General features: G+C 30.7%; 2 protein-coding genes, 1 long non-coding RNA gene and 1 other non-coding gene across 8 annotated transcripts; 3 read left to right on the forward strand and 1 right to left on the reverse strand.

Annotated features, from left to right (window-relative positions):
• The first annotated feature begins 2,230 nt into the window (after positions 1-2,230).
• Positions 2,231-4,474, forward strand: LOC121130523 (uncharacterized). Its single transcript, XM_071893686.1, has 2 exons — positions 2,231-2,514; positions 2,733-4,474. The coding sequence occupies exon 2, from the start codon at positions 2,831-2,833 to the stop codon at positions 4,199-4,201; it is 1,371 nt and encodes a 456-aa protein (XP_071749787.1). The 5' UTR covers positions 2,231-2,514; positions 2,733-2,830; the 3' UTR covers positions 4,202-4,474.
• A 1,178-nt stretch (positions 4,475-5,652) lies between these two features.
• On the forward strand, positions 5,653-9,852 carry LOC121130218 (uncharacterized). 4 transcript variants are annotated; one of them, XR_011783817.1, is made up of 4 exons: positions 5,654-6,266; positions 6,334-7,789; positions 7,900-8,267; positions 8,325-9,852. It is a non-coding gene; the product is annotated as an uncharacterized lncRNA (long non-coding RNA). The 4 variants fall into 4 exon arrangements; XR_005868630.2 differs by having other exon boundaries at positions 5,654-6,124; positions 6,182-6,266; positions 7,900-9,852; XR_011783816.1 differs by having other exon boundaries at positions 5,657-6,266; positions 7,900-8,689; positions 8,747-9,852.
• A 206-nt stretch (positions 9,853-10,058) lies between these two features.
• On the forward strand, positions 10,059-12,581 carry Dolk (Dolichol kinase). Its single transcript, XM_040725973.2, has 2 exons — positions 10,059-10,878; positions 10,939-12,581. Exon 2 carries the CDS (start codon positions 11,064-11,066, stop codon positions 12,444-12,446), a length of 1,383 nt encoding a protein of 460 aa, XP_040581907.1. The 5' UTR covers positions 10,059-10,878; positions 10,939-11,063; the 3' UTR covers positions 12,447-12,581.
• A 335-nt stretch (positions 12,582-12,916) lies between these two features.
• Positions 12,917-15,765, reverse strand: LOC121130524 (uncharacterized). 2 transcript variants are annotated; one of them, XR_011783824.1, is made up of 2 exons: positions 15,219-15,765; positions 12,917-15,166 (listed from the first exon to the last, which is right to left on the reverse strand). It is a non-coding gene; the product is annotated as an uncharacterized protein (transcript). The 2 variants fall into 2 exon arrangements; XR_011783825.1 differs by having other exon boundaries at positions 15,391-15,737.
• Between the last annotated feature and the right edge of the window lie 5,857 nt (positions 15,766-21,622).

Consider the following 21,622-nt stretch of genomic DNA (forward strand, 5'->3'; position numbering starts at 1 on the left):
AATATTGCTCCTGGGCAACGTCATGACTCATGAGAGTCAAGTTTAAAAAACCTATTAGTTAGGGGGAAAAAATATGTCTGTAAATGCGATCCATCCTGCAAGAATGATCAAAAGTTTAAAAAGAAAATAGTTTTACAATAGAATAACGATAATCATTTTATTAATTTCCCATTATTTATTTAAGTAATTGTTTGAAATATTATTATTTTGTAATTCTTCTTTTTTTTTCTTAAAAATTTGTCTTCAAATGTATCTACATTGAGATCTACTAATAGATACATTATACATGGAGAGTCACTTCTTTTCAGAAAATATATGGGCCAGGGATTGAAATTAGCTCACAAGCTTAATTATAAAGTAATTACTCCTCAACCAATTGAGAAGTGTAATGTTCATCTTTCTGTGAGGTTTTTTCACGAGTCCACTCTGAATGCACTTAAACATTATGTATCGAAAGATGATCAATTTTAGAAGCTTCAAACAAACAGCACAAGTTATGGATATTCTTAAGCACTTTTGGAATTGCATAAATCTGAACTCTAAAAACTATGTATGTACGTCCAAAAGAGAGACGATTTATTAAAACCAATTTCTATAAATGAGCGGGAACAAAATAATTTATTGATTGCAGAATGGATTAAAAATGGAAGACACTCTCAAAGAAACATGGAGGTGGTTTATCTTCCGAGACATTTCATCCCAAAATTTCAAACATCCATAGGAATTGCCCATTTAGCTATATATTTACTGGATAAAAATAAATTTAAGTTTATTTTTCTTCGTAAAATTAATTCGACCCAATAGGAAGGCGTTTTGGGGGTATAGACAACATACTGGGGGAAATTACTATATGAGATGTCGACAGTTTTTTTGAGGGTGATTTTTTTTTTTTTGTGTTTGCCTACTTTTAAATTCAATATCATCAATTTTAGTCGATACAAAAGAGTCTAATTATACAAGTGAAGAAGATGTTCTTACATTTATCTGCCTTATATCTTCCAATTCTGCAATGGAATTAGATTCACTTAAAGGTCTAGAGCCGCTCATTTATTTTGTATGTGACCATGTAGCCCATTCTATTTTAAAACCGTTAAATCGGGAGTGCTGGACCAAGTTCTTATCTACTTTCTCAATGGATGTATTGCGAAAATATCAAGAATTAGACTCTTTTGTTAATGAAATTAATAGAGGTGGACTAAAAAAGTCCAGTGATGTAATCTATCTTCTTGGAGGACATCTCTCTATAAACTGTTACAAACTATTTTTTCAAATAAAGAAAGGCGATATGTTATTTTATTTATGAGACTCCAATAAGTGTTTTTGTAAGAGATGCACAAAGATTTTTGTGTCTTGAAGAAAACAATAACATAAGTTATAACTTAACCTTTTTAAACTACTAAAAGTTTGAGTTGTTAAAGTTTCAATTTACTGCATTTACTTTATTAATATGATCAATCCATTTGCACTCTAGTAAAAAAAAAAAGCGCACGCCAAAAGAAGATATCGTTCCATATTCATTTCAGTGTTCCCTGTTTAGTATATCTACGTATAATCTTTTATCCAATCAAACGCCACGTCGAAGATGATTGTTTATGTCAGCCTATGTATCTTCTGTTAAGAAGTGCACTCTCCATATATATATATAGTGCTCCCTGACTAACATTAGGAGTAAAACAAGGCTCAGCCACTCAACCTCGTGAAGTTGGGAATGTATTTTTTATGGTTCAAAATCAAATGGAAAACCCAATAGAGTTTGTACAATGATGTTTTAATGGGTAAGAAGACACTTCATCCCAAGCATTTCAATCCCCAAGTCACTCAAGTTTCCTCTCTTCACTCAGAAATACCATATATAAAAATAGAATCAAATTTATTGATTAAAATAACCTAATAAAACTCTTTGTTTAGACTTTTTTTTTTTTTTTTGGTCATGGGATTACGTAGGATTATTGATTATAATTTATAGATTATGCTATGCATCATACGTACTTAGATCGAAAAAATCAGTTTAAGTATTTATTTAATTTAAAACTGATCTTATTTTAGTATTATAGTTTGGTAGAGATACATATTATGTCACGTGGTTTATAACAATAGACAAGGACACTGTTATAGCTTAAAATCTTATTACACCCATTATGAGGTTGCGCAGTCACTTTAAAACCACTCCAGATATTTATAGACCTTATTCAACTTATGAAAATTGATGAAAACAGCTGAAAGGAAAATTGACAACCTCTTTGTTTATTTCTAAAAGCGAGCCTTGTTTAATGGTTCTATCCCCTTTATTATAGAGTCTCACTTCTTAGTCAGTAATACTAGGTAATAGTTGCTCATCATAAGTATTTGGTAACTCGCCTGTTTTTTTGGAGTTGGCAAACTAAGGAGTGAATTTTCTTTTCCTAAGCTGCTATCATTATTATTTAATTTTTGAGAAGAAACGGGATAGAACATTTACGTGTGCTGATAAAAGACAGAGACGTGACCCTGAGGATTTGTGGATGAGTTATAATTGTAAGTCCTTTATGAACTCAGAGTTGAATTGAGGATCGACATTGGATTCATTCTTGCCTACGTGCTCCTAACAGCTGTTTGTAGCTATTCTAAAGTAACCCCCTGACAGCTCCCCAATAAAACATTATTTAAACTGTCAGGAGTAGGGCCCATGTCGATTTTCGGTCTCTTTGTTTTAACATGACTAAAATACTAACGAGTTTCATCACTATTTCTAGTTTATAAGTGCAGCTTACTCTTTTAAGGTCTAGTTTTGTGTTCCTCCTTCGACGTACCTAGTTATTACGATTTAAAACAGTGCTATTAAAAAATTAAGATGTGCTCTAGTCCTTCGCCAGTCTCTGAAGACTTGGCAATGGATGTTGAATGTGTTCAGGAGAAGATAAATAAATTCCAATGTTGGTACTGCTCTAGTTCCTTTACACAATGTGGAAGCTTGAAGATGCATATTAGATGCGTCCATGAGAAGATACAAAGATACAAATGCACCTACTGCTCTAGTACTTTTACGCGCTCTGGAGACTACAAAAGGCATGTTGAAGGTGTTCATGAGAAAATTAAAAGATTCCAATGTAGTGACTGTTCTAGTTCTTTTACACAATACTCACACTTAAAACGGCATGTTGAAGGGGTTCACGAGAAGTTAAAAAATTTCAAATGCAGTGAGTGTTCTAGTACTTTTACACGGTCTGGAAACTTGAAGATGCATATTCAAGCTATTCATGAGAAGATCCGGAAATTCCAATGTAGTTACTGTACCAGTTCTTTTACAAACTCTGGAAACTTGAAGACGCACATTGAAGGTGTTCATGAGAAGATTAAAAAATTCCAATGTAGTTTCTGCTCGAGTTCTTTTACACAATCCGGAAGCTTGAAGACACATATTAAGGGTGTTCATGAGAAGATTAATACATTCAAATGTACTGACTGCTCTTGTTCTTTTACACGCTCTGGAAACTTGAAAACGCATATGGAAGGTGTTCATGATAAGATACTAAAGTTCCAATGTAGTGACTGTCCTAGTTCTTTTACACGTCCTGGGCACTTGAAGATGCATATTGAAGATATTCATGAGAAGATAAATAAATTCAAGTGTAGTGACTGTTCGAGTACTTTTACACGCTCTGCAGATTTGAAGAGGCATGTTGAATGTGTTCACGAGAAAATTAAAAAATTCCAATGTACTTTCTGCTCTAGTTCCTTTACAAACTCTGGACACTTGAAGACACACATTGAAGGTGTTCATGAGAAGATTAAAAAGTATAAATGTAGTAACTGTCCTAGCTGTTTTACACGCTCTGCAGACTTGAAGAGGCATATCGACGGTGTTCATGAGAAGAAGAAAAATTTCCAATGTAGTGACTGTTCTAGTTCTTTTACACAACACGCACACTTGAAGATGCATATTGAAAGTGTACATGAGAAGATCAAAAAATTCCAATGTACTGACTGCTCTAGTTCTTTTGCACATTTAGGAAACTTGAAGATGCATGTCAAAAGTGTTCATGAGAAGATAAAAAAGTTCCAATGTACTTACTGCTCTAGTTCCTTTACACGATCTGGAAACTTGAAAATACATATCGAAGGTGTTCATGAGAAAATTAAAAAATTCCAATGTGGTTCCTGCTTTAGTACTTTTACACGATTAGAAGGCTTGCAGATGCATCATAAGACTCATCATAAATAGACAAACACATTTGCAACTGTTTTAAGATAATAAAATATATTTATATACACATACGATTGTAGTTTGAAAATGTTTAAAAAATATTTTCTTCTAATTATATTATTTTAAAATGCATTTATATTTTCTTTTTCGCTTCAATGATGGTATGTTTTGTCGTATGTCCAAAGTTGACTTTCTCATTCTGTTTACAATTCACTAAAAATATATTTATAATTATTAAATTTTTGTTTTAATATAAAAACTGAATTAAAAATTTGTTTAGCCTTACAAAAATATTGTATATTATTCTAGGAGGGACCTACGTAGGTTAAAAAGATGTTTTGTATTAAAGCCATCATCTCATAACTTCTTTAAGCAACTTTTAATTAAGAATGTTAAATTTTTACGTATTAATTCCTCAAATAAACATTTTGCTTCATTTGATTAAAATAAATAGTTTTTGATTATTTAATATAGTTAATACTTATAGTCCAATGATTTGATCTAAAGTAATAAATGTTGTGCAATGAGTCAGTCCCCAGTTCTCCTACAGTTTGACCCGCGCTAATAATTTAGCCTCACTTTTTTAACTAACTTAATTTCTGATTGCAAATATTGATAAATAGGTCTTGGAAAAAAAAATTATATCAATTAAAGTTTGGTTTTAATCCATTCACAATTTTTTCGTAAAAAGTATTTTATATGTTTATTTACTCATTTAAACCGACCCAAGGTAATATCTTTGGCCCAAACAAAGTTATTTATTATAATTTATGGTCTGGTTGAGGGAGGATAATGCTAGGATAACATGAGTTAAAGTTTATTACCTTAGTTATAATTAAAAAAACTGCATAACTAGCTGAAAGTCCTTCATATGTTGACTTAGGATTTATGGAAACTCAAGATGTCAATTATTGGTCGATCCTGTTAATTTCTTGATGCTAGAAAGATGATTTCTTTTCAGAGAAAAAGTTTCTTCAAGTTATTTCATAGCTTTTCAATAATGTATTCTTAATTTCCTATCATTGATTTGGTTTACGATATATCATAAAAAATAAAGACAATTTAATTGATAATTTATTCATCTTTATGACCTCAGAACTCAAATTTTAATTAAGTTACTTTAAAAAAATTCATTTACGAATTTATTTAATATTATTTTATATTAATAAAGTATTTTCAGTATACAACAATTCATGGTGAATTTTATAAATATATTATATATGCACTTCTGATTTGAAGAACCTTTAATATTTTTTTACATTCGTTTAAATACACGGTACATAAGATTAGGTATGTTCTCGTGAAAATACATGATTTGTAGGAAATATTATTTCAAATATATTGCATTTGTATTCCCATTAATATTTTCTCCGGTGAAGGTCACGCATCTTTTCATGCATAATTTAATATAATTTCCCCTTGCAATACTTTACATAATAAGGAATAGTTGGATATGGATGTTATAATCATTATTTTTTTGATTAGATATCTACTTTGATTATGGAAGGGGAGCTCAGCTATTTACAGGGATCGATATTTAAAAGACCACTCTTTGCAAAATATTTGCTTATTTAAGTTGGTGCAAGATCGTAGGAGATAAAAAATAAATGGAAATATTTGAGAGACAAATTTATTAAAAAAAATAGAAGGATTAAAAGAAGGAAGAGCTAGCTTTTATTAATACTAATTACAAGGATGGAAATCAACTCCTAGGTATGTTGAAGTATTCCAAAAAAAATAGATTTGAAGGCAATAATTAACTTTATTTGATGTAACTTTTTCTCCTAATTTCAGTGATGCCGATATTTCTAATATTAATTCGATGAGAACGGAGTAATTTGATGTTTTCGACAGAGTTTTTCTCAACTATATTTTCTGTTAAATACAGCAAACCTGGCTTCATGTAATTTCTTCAGATGATAGATGCCACCGTTCAGAATAGTACAAAAGATTTAAAATAAAATATCTTATAGAAAATGAGAGTTTAATTCCTATTAGTAATTTGAATCTTGAAATTAGCATGTTTTCAAAAAAACATACTATTTCCCTTCTCTTCTACTGAGACTATATGGGCTAGTGATGGGTAAGTTAACTTATCTTTTTAACTGATTAAGTTAAAGTTGATTATTATTTCATTTTTTAATAATTAGTTAAGTTAAAGGGGATTGAGAGATTTGTCAAGGCTACATAATAAAAATTATTCTGTCGGTCTATCTGAGATTTTCTCCACTACCAATTGAACGATCAAGAAAAAACTACGGATTCAAACTCCCAACAACAAGCGAAAAAGCAATGCCAGCGAAACTTGCCTCGTATGATAACTATCGGACGAGGCTAATTTGGAATGAAGCACGTTCAACGACGTCTCTGCGGATTTTCACTTAAAAGTTAATTTTGATAAATAAAAAATTAACTAGTTAAGTTATAGTTAAAATAATGCTGTTCAAATAATTAAGTAATTAAGGTAAAAGTTAATTAACTTATCAAAGTTAACTTAAGTGACATTGACTTGGCCAACTACCTACCAACCTTAATAGTACAACGAACCATCCTGACATTGTAGTTAATATTGAAAATACACAATTATAACTAATTTTTTTTTGTTTTTTTAAATTAACATCATAGTGATTTCTTAATAGAGAACAAAGTAATTTAATACCATTTCCCCTAATTTGGATATTGAGGACAATTTATTAAATTCTAAAATGGGAAATGTGTCATCAAATTTAAATGTGAATAGCTCTTCCATTCTGGATATGGATACCATGTTAACAAATTTAGAACAAAAAGCTCTATACATTTTAATGTGGTAAACCCATTCCCAACAATTGAAAATATATCGATAGTCCAAAATGATATTCAGGAAGGTCCGTTAGACGTGGGTTGGAACGAATGTAGCCCTCCAAAATTACAGGGCTTTTTTTTTTACTTAATTTCTATAATTTTGTTTCGTGATTGGGCAAATTATACAGCAATTTTTTTTGTGTATGCCAATTGATTTAAAAAATAGGTAATATTTGAAATTTAATTACTGATTTTTTTTCCAAATGAGACAAGCCAGTGTTAGAATTACTATCTTTTCCCCATTTAGACCTTTACAATCTAGTAAATACTTAGATTAATAATCACCTGACTCATGTTTTAAGAAGAAATTGTGTATATCGTATTGTAAGTGCAATTGTCGTATATTTAACTGCTGTTTCAGGCTTACTATTGATTGGCGATAGGAAAATCCTCCACCTACAACTAAATAATAATATATTAAGTACCTATTATATATTGTGTATGTGTAATGCTTAAATATCTACCGAGTTAGTACAAACCGAAAGAGTTTTCTATTATTCTTCTTGCTCTGGAGAGACAATAATTATATATTCTTTTTTTATGATCTAAATCCCTTCTTGGAAATGGCATTAACAGATTGGGTCTCAAGGAAAATACCTCATCCCCAAGAATACCAATGTCATTTCATTTTTATCTGTATGCGGCAGATATCTTAAATGTGGGAGCTCCAAATTGCCACATAGTAAAGCATTCCTGAATTCTGAGCTCATAAATACTCCATCCTCACTATGTGGGCCGTAATCTCCTCAAAATGAATGTTAAGTAAATAATAATACTTCAAGTTCTTTTTATTTATGTTCAAAAATAACATATATAAAGGAGTAATTTATATGGACTATATTCTAAGTTTATTCCATTAATGATATTTTCAGACAGTTGAAAATTGTAAACACAATGGGAACGACCACTTTAGAACTTTGGAGAAACCACTCCATTATTGAAGTGAAAAAGGAAATATAAATGCATTTTGAATACTAAATAAATATAAATTATTACTTTTTTTTTCTCCCCACCTCAGTCGTATGTATAAATATATTTTACTACTTTGGAAAAGTTACACGTATATAATTTTATATATCACTTCAATGTCTACTTATGATGAGTCTCATAATGCATCTTTAAGCCAGTTAATTTTGAAAAAGTACTAAAGCAGGGACCACATTGGAATTTGTTTCTCTTCTCATGAACAGTTTCAACATGGGTCTTTAAGTTTGATTTTTGTGTAAAAGAACTAGAGCAGGTACTACATTTGTATTTTTTTATCTTTTCATGAACATCTTCAATATGCGTCTTCAAGTTTCCAGATTGTGGCAAAGAACTAGAGCAGTAATTACGTTGGTACTTTCTTATTTTCTCATGAACAACTTCAATGTGCTTCTTCAAGTTTCCAGAGAATGAAAAAGAACTAGAGCATTCACTACATTGGTATTTTTTTATCTTCTCATGAACACCTTCAATGTGCTTCTTCAAGTTTGATTTTTGTGACAGTAACTACATCGATATTTTTTGATCTTCTCATGAACAGTTTCAAAATGGGCCTTCAAGTTTAGTTTTTGTGAAAAAAAACTATAGCAGTAACTACATTGGTATTTGTGTATCTTTTCATGAACACTTTCAATATGCGTCTTCATGTGTCCAGAATGTGAAAAAGAACTAGAGCAGGTACTACATTGGAAGTTTTTTATTTTTAAATGAACACCATCAATATGTCTCTTCAAGTGTCCAGAGTTTGTAAAAGAACTCAAGGAGTAACTACATTGGAATTTCCTCTTCGTCTTATGAGCACCTTCAATATATATATTTAAGTCTTCAGTTCTTGTAAAAGAACTAGAACCCATTTGAATTTATATAATAATAAATAATAACACTATTCTAATAACGTGTGAAACGAGGATCACACATCCAATTGAATATACTAAATAATTTAGTTGTAATTAGATTATTTGTACAAAGGGTCGTATTATATTGTAGATAGGTGACAAAGAATCTATAATCCCCGAATCAAGGACTTTAAATAGTGTAGAATTTGGCAAGCTTAATAAAAATACAATAAATGTAAACAAAACACGCAACTACTTATACACTATGACGTCACTATTAAAAGCTTGGTGGAAGTCAAACATCATTCGTAAACGCGTTATGGACTATTATAACCAATTAGTTCTTATACTATCTATACTATTTAGAAGAGCAATCTTGCAACCTGTTGTGGGGATAAACATCAATTTCTATGACAAATTCCTGTTGGTAAACTCATATGATCAAATATAAAACAGTAATAGTTTTTTTTTACAACATCACGTGGTATTTTATTTAACACTTCCATTTTGGGTTAGCATTTTATATCCCCAAAAATTGTTTTTGAGGCAAAAATGATATACTCACTTCACGTTCCCAGCCCAAAATTAATCAGATATTTTTTAAAAGGTTTTTTAAAGTAAATCGTCAAAACATAATTGAGCTAATTATTTAAACGGATAAATTTGCCCTTTAAAATAAAGTATCAACTTCAGTTTGTGTTTGTACAAGATCATGTAGTATCAGTTTCATTCAAATGATATTAGTATATTTATTTAATAAATATTAATCTTGTTATAATAAAATAATTCATTCATTATTGTAAACAAGTGTGGGTGCATGTTGGGTTATTTTTTAGAACTCATTCGTATAACCTTGTATTTCTATTAAATTGATCGGAACAATTTTACCACATTCACAAAAGCCTTGATTTATGTGGCAAAAACGAAGTGTAAAGATTTTTTCGCCGGACACGGTTATGTATATAGATAATAAATAAATAATAATATTGTTCCTCACAGAGTAAATCCCGAGTTTTATTTTATATCTAACCTAATATTTTATTATTTCGTTATACTATCTTATTTCCATATTATATATGTATATATTAACTATCAGATATTTTTCTGTAATGATCCTACTTTTATCGTCTCTTATCTATCAAAAAAAATATTAATTATACAGATTTAGCCATTTTTTAGTACATATTACTTTGATTTAATTCAAATCTCATTGTTTATCATTTACATCAAGTTTCATCACTAATAGACAGTCCAGTTTAATTAATAAATTTATGTATCGATTAAATTGTGTGTTTTTTTTAAAATTCTTTAAGTCGTTTGATGGAGTTTCACGAATATTTATTGGGAATGTGTGCATTTTATGCAGTAAAAATATCAACTCCTTCAATTATGGTATAATTCATGAAAATATTTATTGTTTTTAAAGTATTGTAAAACGAAATTCGTAAAATCTTTTCATAATTTTCTGTCCAAAGTACTTAAGCATTCAGAAGTACTACTTTTTAAATCAGTTTTAGTACTAATAGTCCGGTTCCAATGACTGGTAGGAGCAGTCCTAAGACTGAACTGTACTAAATGAATAAAGACTGACTCATGGTCACTCATAACTTATGAGTTAGACACAAGGCAGTCGCTAGGATAGTTCAACTCCGAGTAATTGAGCCGTAAACGATGAGCAAGGAATTTTTATATAAGATGTCAATGACAAAAAGTGTTAAAACTTTTCCCGATCCCACCTAAATACATATCATAATATTAATTATTATTTAAAATATAAAATGTAGAAAGAAGAGAAAAAAAGGGAGAAAAGAGCGCGTTGAATTACACAATACGCTTCACCAACATTCTGAAGATTTGATTGCGCTCCTTTCACCTCGTCATTTTCTTAGTTGTTCATAATATCAAGAAAAACTGTTTGATGAGAAGGAAGATGAGTATTTTTGTGCTTGATAAGATAACAGCGAACTCTGTGAGGCACCATCGCATTCTTTCTCTAAAATTCCAACTTTGTGGAAGGACACCTCCATGATGGTAAGAAGGATTTCATACGTGTAATTGTTATTTTCATGTTTGTTTGTTATTATTTGTTAGATGACGTCACATTGAGCTAGCAATACTTACTTTGACTGAGAAACCACGGATTTGATTGGAATAATAATGCATTAATTCGGGAGATATTGAAATAATAACCGCAGCAGAGTATCGAATCCATCATAATGTTCCGTCCTGATGTGTCTAATGGAGTTTGTAATCCTTTACTCCTCTCTGTGGCTCTCGGATTCTCAACGACATTATCGCTACATTATTCCATGGATTATGTGACGACATTGTTGTCCATCTACTGCTCAATCTGCTCTGTTTTTATATGTATACGAATGTATGCTAAATGTCATCCTCCAGGATGTTTGGCTTCTACTATCGTCAATAACTTGATCTTCGACAATTATCCGAGAGCTAGCAAACTGCAAGCAAAAGAACTTATAGACTGTTTTCATATACCATATTTTGCACCCATTATTTACTCCCTGTTTTTCCTCATAAACGGATCAACGTCTTCGAACAAATTCCTTCTCTGTGCAATTCCATTTATGTATGTCTATCCTATTATTTTACCAAAACTCTTTGTCACATTCACAAAGAGTTTTTCGTTTGGAGAAGGATCACTTGTGTTACAGGCACCCTTCTTATTTATTTATAAACAATGTATAGACTCCATTTGGCTAATTGAAGATGGAACATCTCAAATTGGAGGTTATGTTATTATTGCACGAATGACTCTCTTTGTAGTGATCCTTTGGTCTTTACTCACCATGAGATACACGAGCAAGTTTTATTTTATCGGTGCAGTTTTGATTTTTGGAGTTTACTTTCCCTATTTATGGCTACGATTGAAGAGAAACTTATTGGTTTGGGTCATTAATGATTTATCTGATTTCTCAGATGTGCTGCTTCTACTTTTCTGGGCATCTCTAGTGACGTTTGCTCTATTTTACGTCTACAAATTCAAACAAGGAACGTCTAACACCATTGCAAGGAAATCTTTTCACTTATTAATTAGTCTCGTGTATATATCTGGTGATATCTTTAATACTGAGATATTGTATTTATGCTCTATGGCCATGATATCTATATTCTTACTTGTTGAATTAGTACGCTACTATCAAATTAAACCCTTTGGTGCTCTTTTAAATCATTATTTCAAGCTATTTTTGGATTCAAAAGACTCTGGTCCATTAGTTTTGACAAATATATACCTTTTAGTCGGAGTATCCATTCCTATATGGCTTGTTATCCCGACTAATAGGGTACTTAATTTATCAGGGGTATTGGCCATTGGAATCGGGGATTCCGCTGCTAGCATAATTGGTTCTAAGTTTGGCCGCATGCAATGGAACTCGAAAAGCAAAAAAACCATCGAAGGAACTTTTGCTTCGTTGTTTGCTCAAATGTGTACTATATGGGTAATCGCTCCGGAGGATGTATGGATTGGATTTGGAGTATCTGTTGTAAGCTCAGTCATCGAATTGTTAACAGATCAAGTGGATAATTTGATAATACCTCTTGCAGTTCATTCTGTGGGTATATTTTTGAAGCATTAACTGAACATTTTTGTTATCTATTTATCGTTACATTTTATACAACAAATTTTTAAAGTATATTATCTGTGATTCTATTTATGATTGTTGTGTTATCCATTTTTTTAAATTAAAATAAATATATATAAGAAATGTAAACTTGCTTTTAAGCATAGTCATCGAAATATTTAAAGTGTACTTCATATGAGTAAATGTGGCCCCCAAAAGCAATCTATAATGATATTTCTCAAAATTGAGTGTGGATTACTTTTTTTTCTCTCTAACGAATTATCGTCCATTACTATTAACAAATTATTCTTATTTATCCATTGAAAGCAGGACTGCCAATTAACTTTAAGCAACTCCCGCGAGAAACTTATTTAATTTATTTATCGTTACTTTGAATAAGCGGATCGATTTCGGACAGCTCAGCTAGATGCAATATTTGATCTTAAACAAATAGGCCTGTAATTTTTAAGATAATAAAACACATATTTTGATAATGAACTTAAGAATATATTCATATTAAGAAAATATCATTAAATAAATTTAAATAGATAACTTTACTATATCTTAACATTATATAATACCTAAATCATAATCCAGTACTAATTACTTTATACATTGGAGAAGATTCTTAAACGGTGAATATTGTTCCCGGAACGTTTTGAACTACTTCCAAACTCTTTCAGGAAGCTCTTTAGTCGTACTTTTAAATATTTTTTTAATGTCAAAATGAGCAACACTCTAATAATGATTATCTGCTCCATTTGCAGTTTCTGATATATGTGACTCTATAAGACTTGGAAAAGTGTTTCAACCAACAAAATCTTTTGCAACAATTTGTCAAGAGCATTTTTGTTAATAGCAAGATGTTGATAGCGTCGAAATATTTTCTCCGAGTGATACAGTAATTGACATATACTTCATGAAGGATAACCCTTTATCACTCATCTTAGAAAAGACGACATAACTCTTGAAAAGAAATACCGATTCTTCCTTGCAGGGATCGCCCTCCCAGTGCATAAGTGGTAACTTACAAGTAGGACATTTAATTGACTGACATATTGTGTATGCCAAAAAATCCAGTAATGTAACATAAAGATGCTATACATACTTTGTATCTGAAAGAAAAATCAAATACTCTCAAGTGTTTCAGTTCTCATCTTTATTCTTTCTCTGGATAAAATTATTCAACAGTTGGCATCAAATAATTCATAATTTAATAATCACGATACATTTAATACATCAGTTTCATCAAGAACCGTACAGTTAGCAGTAGATTTTGCGACATCCATTGTGTAATCTCACAGCATTGAACCAAATTTCCAAATGATCCTTATCCCACTTGGATGAAAGAGATTTTCGTATAAATCTTTCAAAATCATTAAAAATACTTTCTGCAAAATGAAAGTGTTCCTTATTCAGTGTTTTTTATACTCCAGAGCCTTCATTGAGCGACTGTTGAGAATTTCAAACACTTTATCATGAAAAAGAATAAATTCAGCTGTAGCGAGTGTATCCTCTGTTTGAAATCCAGGAATTCCTTGACTGTGCTACCATTTTAGGGCACGACCAACACTTTGACTTGCTATAGCTTGCAATACTAAAACAAATTTCATTTTCTCTGATTAAATTTGATGTGCTTCTCAGTTAATGTATCTCCCAAGCGAAGACAGCGTTCAATTTTAAGTTAATGCAGTTTGGCTAACAAGTTCCACCTAACAGTTCCTCTCCCTTGCAAATAAAGTTCTTTGAAGTGTGCTAAAGCACCACGGATATTTTGAAAGCAATGAAGTACATCGAATATAGCAACTACATTACTATTGCAATCCTCATGTAGATGAGAAAAAGTCATCGACTGCTCATGAATAGACTTTGTTAAAATTTTAACTCCAAGCGAAGACAGAGCAGACATATTAACTCTTGCTCCATCCATTGTAACAGATCGGACCGTGATACCAAATTCAAATGTACGTAAAATGCATTCACGCATTATTCCAGCAAGCACACCTGATTCTGTGCCCTTGCAAAGAAAATAAGCGATTGGCAGTTTCCAATAAGCTCAATCACCAACAAGCGTACACACCAATCCCCCCGTTTGCTTTCTCTTCTTCGTACCCCAAATCACATTGTTCGCCGTAATCAACAAATCGAAAACCACGGCCCAAATTCTTGTCATACTCGACAGCCTCTTTTAAATTGATCCAATCGCCCATCAGTAATAAGAGCTGTATCTTTATAAGCATCCTTTCCCTTACATAAGAATAGTTCACGAAAAGACGCTCGGTAGACACTTGATGGCACATATGTATCGATCTAGACTGGATGGTGATGGCAAAAAGAAAGTTGACGATAAAAATTCATACGCACGAGGGGAATAGAAATGAAGAGTTGGTGCAAAATCCTTGAGCATGGCGGAATAATGGAAAGATTTTCCGTTTTTTTCAACCAACTCCTTCACTGTCTGAAGTCAAACATCCTCAAAACGGTCAAGGCTACTACTCCCTTTGATGATAATAAATTATTTTTCTGCAATCTACCATTACATCTCTCAATTCCATATTCACTTTCTTTGCACGACTCAAACGATTACGAATGTTTGCTTCAATCTTGCTTTTGGTCGTTAAAATAGTTTTTAAGCGAATGAATTCATGATGTAGAGTTTTTTGCATTGTATCTGGTGAAAAGGGATAGGAGTGTTCTTTACATACAATTTGGTGTAAGATTGGTTTATGTGAATCCTAGAAAAAAAACATATAATATGTAAGCATTATCTTTTCTAGTTTTGAATACGGTTGCAATGTAAATTCAGATATAGACAACTACGTTGCCTCAATAATTGTATTTGATTCTGGAAGATTTGAATTGGATTGCATATTTTCATTCGTCTTTCTCTCATTCTGAGCATGACGAAAAAGAAGTTGGCGTCCTTTTGGACTAGGAGGAACTAATCAATCCGGAATACCTGCGAATAATGACGGAATACTTCCTTGTTTGAGACAAACATTTCTTACAGCACCATCACGAACAAAGTCCAATTCCTTAAAATGTACTGAACACAAATAGATGGGTAGTGATGGCTTAAAATTTTCACAGCGAATTGCCCGTTGCCATTCAAGTCTTAATTGAGGATCTTTTGGAATCCGATGAAATGAAATTTGGTTTAATTTTACCTTGTCCGATGCATGGATAAAAGTACATTTTATTGCACTGCAACTTCTAACCATAAAGTAAAATACTCTATAGTCTATAGATTATTAAAGCACGTAGTTTCAAAATAATTCCTCTTGCCCCAACAAGCCGAGTAAGGTCAACAATTTTTCATATATCATTTTTTGATAGGCCAGTAAAGAGGAGAGTACTCACTACTTTAGTGTATTCTCTATGTTCTACTGTATTAATATTATATTAAAATATGATTCATATTTTAATAAGAGCACAGCTACACATTTGTTCATTAATAGAGCAAGTTTTTTTTCTGTTTGTCGACGCCTCAGATTTAAGTATGCTCTTAATATCTTAGAACTGTGGGACTGCCTGATCTAAGATATTATAACTAGGCTTGTCAATCGTAAGCATTATCGATATGTAAAAAAAATCAACCGAAAATCAACCAAGTAACCCTGACAATTTGAATAATCATAGATAAAGATCAGCTTAACTGGTATGACGTTAGATTAGAGTAGCTATATGTAGCTATAGCCTGGCTATAACTTATAAGTTATAAATTATATGATAAATGTATGTTGGTATATTTTTTATTATGTAGATTATATTTAATTAAAGCCTTCTTTCTTAAACTTGGAACTTCAAATATATTTCGAAATACTCTACTTTGTCGTTTCATTAGCTATTATTCTGAGAATAAGGTTCATAATGAATTACACTTTCATGAAGTGTGACGTTATAAAATCTACTGTAACACCTGGATCAAAATAACAGTTATTATAATAAAAATAAAGAGTTTTTGAACTCAATTTTTAAAATTATGATTATTTTGAAATATATAAGTTATCCAAATACTTTGAGGGTGAGACCTATGTAACGCAAAAATACCTTATCTCAATCATATTTCACAATTGTGGAGTTTGTGAAAAGTATAATCTATATCGATAATTATATATCCTGGACTCTTGATTTCTTTTGTGGTTCTTTTGGCTTTGGAAAACAAGGGGAAGATGATTCTAGACTCTTAAAGATAATATGCATTTATTTTCTCTATAGTTTTGTCTCCAATTCATAGTCTATTCTGCTAATTAATATATTTATTTATGTATAAACATGTCTAATTTCATTTTGTATATGTATAGTGTCACTAACAATTTTTTGAATCTATTTGTTTTATTTTATATTAAAAACTTCTATATCGTATCATTTGTCATTTTAAATTTGTCTGATTCTCTGCATATAATATATATTAAAATTTTTAATAAATATAATTTTTTTTAGTTGTACTTTTTTTTAAAAATTTCCCCATACTTATTTAACTTACTATTACAATATACGTTTTAATACTTAAAAAAATTATTTTATTAATGTTTACTATTTTAATGTAACGATAAAGACGATATACTTCGTAATAAATAATGTATTTAAAATACCGTGCTTTGTACAAAATAAAATACTAATTACATTTGAAGTATTGAAATTCCGTCCTCATTGTGAATTGCTCTCTTAATATTGCAATCTCCTTTGGAAGGAAGGGGTGGACTCTGCTCTCTTGAGATGGATAAACTACAATAGTATAGGCAAAAAAAACCTGCTTGAATGGTCTCATAGGGATTATTAGCTTTAAATGGGGGAAAGGCATTTCCCGAACATAAGTTTCTTCGGGTAAAGACTTGGGTATACTCCATGGATTCGAACATGTTGATGAAATTTATTTCATAAAAGTATAGGTCGTTTAATATTAAACAAATTGATTTAATTTTCTTTTTTAACTTTACAGATGACTTACAAGACGAAGAATGAACAAGAAGTATCTTACTTCTACTCATAATTACGTTATTTATTTATGTATAAAAAGGTCTTATTATATTTTGTATATCCCTATATATAATTTACATTTTTGGCTAATAATTTGATGAATCCATTTCTAATATTTAATATTAATTGATTTTCTGTGTATAACTTCAATGAAAATTTCTAATTAATATTTTTTGTAATAATTAATCGTTTTTTCATTTTTTTTTTATCCATGCTTTTTAAATTCATATCAAAAATATCCGTTATAATACTTTAACTAATCAATTTACAAGTAATCTACTACTACGGCTTAAGTGTTCATAATTATTTTTTGATAATTCATTCTATAAAATATAACATAAGCAACTTTAAGGGAAGAAATTTAAGAGATCTCAATGTTAATAGATCTATAATATAGAAATATTAAAGTTTTTTTATGAGTTCCACGAAAAATCAAGTATTCCTAAATTTAAAAATGCAACTGATTTTTTAAAATAAACTTTAGTAATTAGTACTATACTTATCACACTCGCTCGTATGCAGCTTGGGACATAGACAAAATATGTCCCAATAAAATACTATGAATGATTTTGATATTTCAATATATATATATATTATACGTGTGATGTCCGGGTAAGGACAACTAAAGAGTCTTTAGTTTTCCTTGGTCTAGCTGAGAGTACATAAGAGAGACTTATCAGTTGGTATTATTGACTTATTTCAAAAACTACTGGATAATTTTTGGGCATTTTTCTGCATAATTAGTAAAATAAGCGCTGTGAGGAAAGTGACATACAAAAACAGAGCTCCATCAAAAGTCTAGATCCAATACTATTTTTTTTTTGAAGAATTATGTAGATTCTTCAATATATTTTCTCCCTCCTAATTGATATTTTTTAATTTTTATTAATTATTGTACACTAGATACGCAGTGTTAAAATCTTTCAAGGCATCCCTTTCCTACGATTTATAAAATCTACATGTTTTTTGTTTTTCTTAGTTTGAACTTTTGTAATGACATGAATGGAAGTTAATATGTTAACTACAGATACTATCTTCTTTGCATTGGTTACCAAGATCCCCCTAGACATTCACTTCCAGTCCTATTTACCCTCTAAGAAAAATGGATGAATTTAAAATTAACTTTTGACAAAAATGCAGGCAAACTATTAACCATTTGACAGCATTGTTCTGATACTGTGAAAATGACATAATGCCCAATTATTTAATTTTTCATAAGAATTGCGTATAATCAAAATTGGATTGGAATGGGTATAAATAATTTCTACGAGAATCGACTTTCCTTAATTCCTTATTCAAAATGTTTCAACATTCATATCTTCAGTATGATTACTGATTATGTGTAATAGTTAATCAATTTAGAGAGTTAGATATCTATATAAACTAAAATGTTGTTTGAAATTCAAGTATTTATTATACTCATTTATTGATATTAATTTATCAATTATATTTTCAGACAATGGTAAACACAAGGATAATGCCCACTTTGAACTTTGGTCAAACCACACCTTCATTGAAGCGAAAATGGAAAGATAAATGCATTCTAAATAATAAATAGATATAAATTAGAAACAAAACAAAAAATATTTTTTAATATATTGTCCTACTCAGTCGTATAGATAAATATATTTTACTATCTCGTAAAATTTACACGTATATTATGTTACATATCACTTCATTACATACTTATGATGAGTCTTATAATGCATCTTTAAGTCTAATAATTTGAAAAAAGTACTAAAACAGGAACGACATTGGTGTTTTTTTATCTTCTCATGAACACCTTCAATATGTATTTTCAAGCTTTCAGAGGATGTGAAGGGATTAGAGCAGTCACTACATTCGTAATTTTCCATATTCTCATGAACACCTTCAATATTCAATTCCACGCTTCCAGATTGTGATAAGGGACTAGATTCGTATTCTTTTATCTTCTCATGAACACCTTCAATATGTGTCTTTAAGTGTCCAGAGCGTGTAAAAGTACTAGAGCAGTAACTACATTCGTGTTTTCTTATCTTTTCGTGAATGCTTTCAACATGCGTCTTCAAGTGTCCTACGCGTTTAAAAGAACTCGAGCAGTAACCACATTCGTATTTTTTTATCTTCTCATGAACATCTTCAATATGCGTCTTCAAGTTTCCAGATTGTGTAAATGAACTAGAGCAGTGACTACATTGAAACCTTTTTAACTTCTCATGAACAGCTTTAATATGCTTCCTCAAGTTTCCAGAGAGTGAAAAAGTACTTGAGCACTGACTACAATGGTATTTTATCTTCTTATGAACACATTCAATATGCATCTTCAAGTTTGATTTTTGTGTAAAATAAATAGAGCAGTAACTACATTCGTATTTTTTGATCTTCTCATGAACAGTTTCCATATGCCTCTTCAGGTGTCCAGCTTGTGTAAAAGAATTAGGGCAGGAACCACATTTGAATTTTCTCTTACTCTTACGAGTTTTAGTGCTTGTAGAAGAACCCATTTGAATTTATAATAATTAATAACACTTCTTCTCTAATCCCGTGAAATGAGGAACACAAAACCTTTCAGATACTTAATTAATAGCAAGTAGCTTACAAAAATACAAAACAATTTTGTTTATAGCTGAACAAAACAACATATATTTGTTGGATAATCACCGAGTTATTGCGCTTTTTTTAAGCCGAAATTTGAAATTATTTCCAATACCTCCTCAAAAAGTGACGTCACTTGTTCTTTTCAAATGTATGTTGTTGATAGCTGGCTTATGTAAATGCTACTAATTAGACTACTAAAAAGGAAAGAAAAGACAAGATGGTTGAAATAAAAAGTAAAAGAAAAGCAGGATATATGAATTATGTTCAAATTCACATAACCTCGATCAAAAAATTTGGAATATATTACGACTCGAGATGATTAGGGTTATATATTTTTGTTTAAAAATAACTTTTATAACTTTTTAGAGCATGATTATGAATCAAATACTATGTGAACTATGATTTTAATTCATATTTACGTTCCTGGTTTATTCTAAAGAAAAATAAATAACCCTCTCCGAAACGTCGACTTGTATTAAATTACATGATATAAATCTTAGTAAAATGTAGTTTAGTCTTTTTCTTTTAAAATAATCAATAATACATTTTATCTTCACTTGAGTTAATGCAACTCTTTGTCAAGCAAGTGTAGCAATGACTTGATTCCTTATTTGAAAATATATTAAAGTAAGGAATGAACTTAAATTGTAATACTGTATACAGATAGTTATTCTATGATATGATGGTGATGATTAGTGAGTGGTGCTCATTGTTTTGAAAACGAGCGAGAGCACGCTCGCAATTTTAGAAGAGTGACAAAATCGCTCAAATTTGCGCTCATTTGTATAAATTTGTACTACTTTTTCCGTTTCTACATCTTATGAAATAACATCAAAAAATCTGAGATTGCATGGAAACAAGGTTGAAATTATGTCCATAGATAATCTAGAATTTCTATGTTGTATCTGTGGCTCTCTGCTGTCATCGATAGAAGAGTTGGCCTTTCATATAGCTGACCACTCTAAGAAGACTCGGACATAAGTTTTCTCAAAGGCACCGCCGTCTCCTTCGTGCATGGAGATTAAGTTTCTGGATAAATCCTTTTTTTTTTTGGAAACTAATTTTCTCAATAGAAATACGATTTCTTTAAAATTTTTATATATTAAATCGAAATAAGATCTCAAAATCTCACGCAAGCATAAGTTCAAAAACTTGAGAACCCTGTGTTCGAACTCAAGCTAATGATCAGGCTGAACTGGATGATATTGCACGAAATATCGTAATAACATGTCATCTAAGATATATATATTTGAATATTTGAAAATAAGGTTTTGATCGTGATATGAAATTTATGAGGCATATATACTACATTATAAAGAAGACCAATCGAAACTCGGGAATTATTAAAAGAAGCTTCAAAACTCGTGACCTTCGTTAGTGGTACTTCGTTTTAATGTACGGATCTGAGATCCAGAATCCTTTCAAAAACGAAGTCCTTAGAAAAGGTGCAAGCCAGGTTTGTATCATTTTTCCCGTCATTGGGACATAACGAGATCTTTGAATACAAAATCAAAGGACTAGGCCTCATCACTTTGTCTCATAGACGAACTATGAAAGATATAATTATGCTCCACCGAATTTTAAGGAAAAAGATAAATCTATCTCCCCCACTCTCGATACTCAATAAAGGC

The sequence above is a fragment of the Lepeophtheirus salmonis genome, chromosome Z, assembly GCF_016086655.4.
Source record: "Lepeophtheirus salmonis chromosome Z, UVic_Lsal_1.4, whole genome shotgun sequence".
NCBI classification, from domain to species: Eukaryota; Metazoa; Arthropoda; class Copepoda; order Siphonostomatoida; family Caligidae; genus Lepeophtheirus; species Lepeophtheirus salmonis.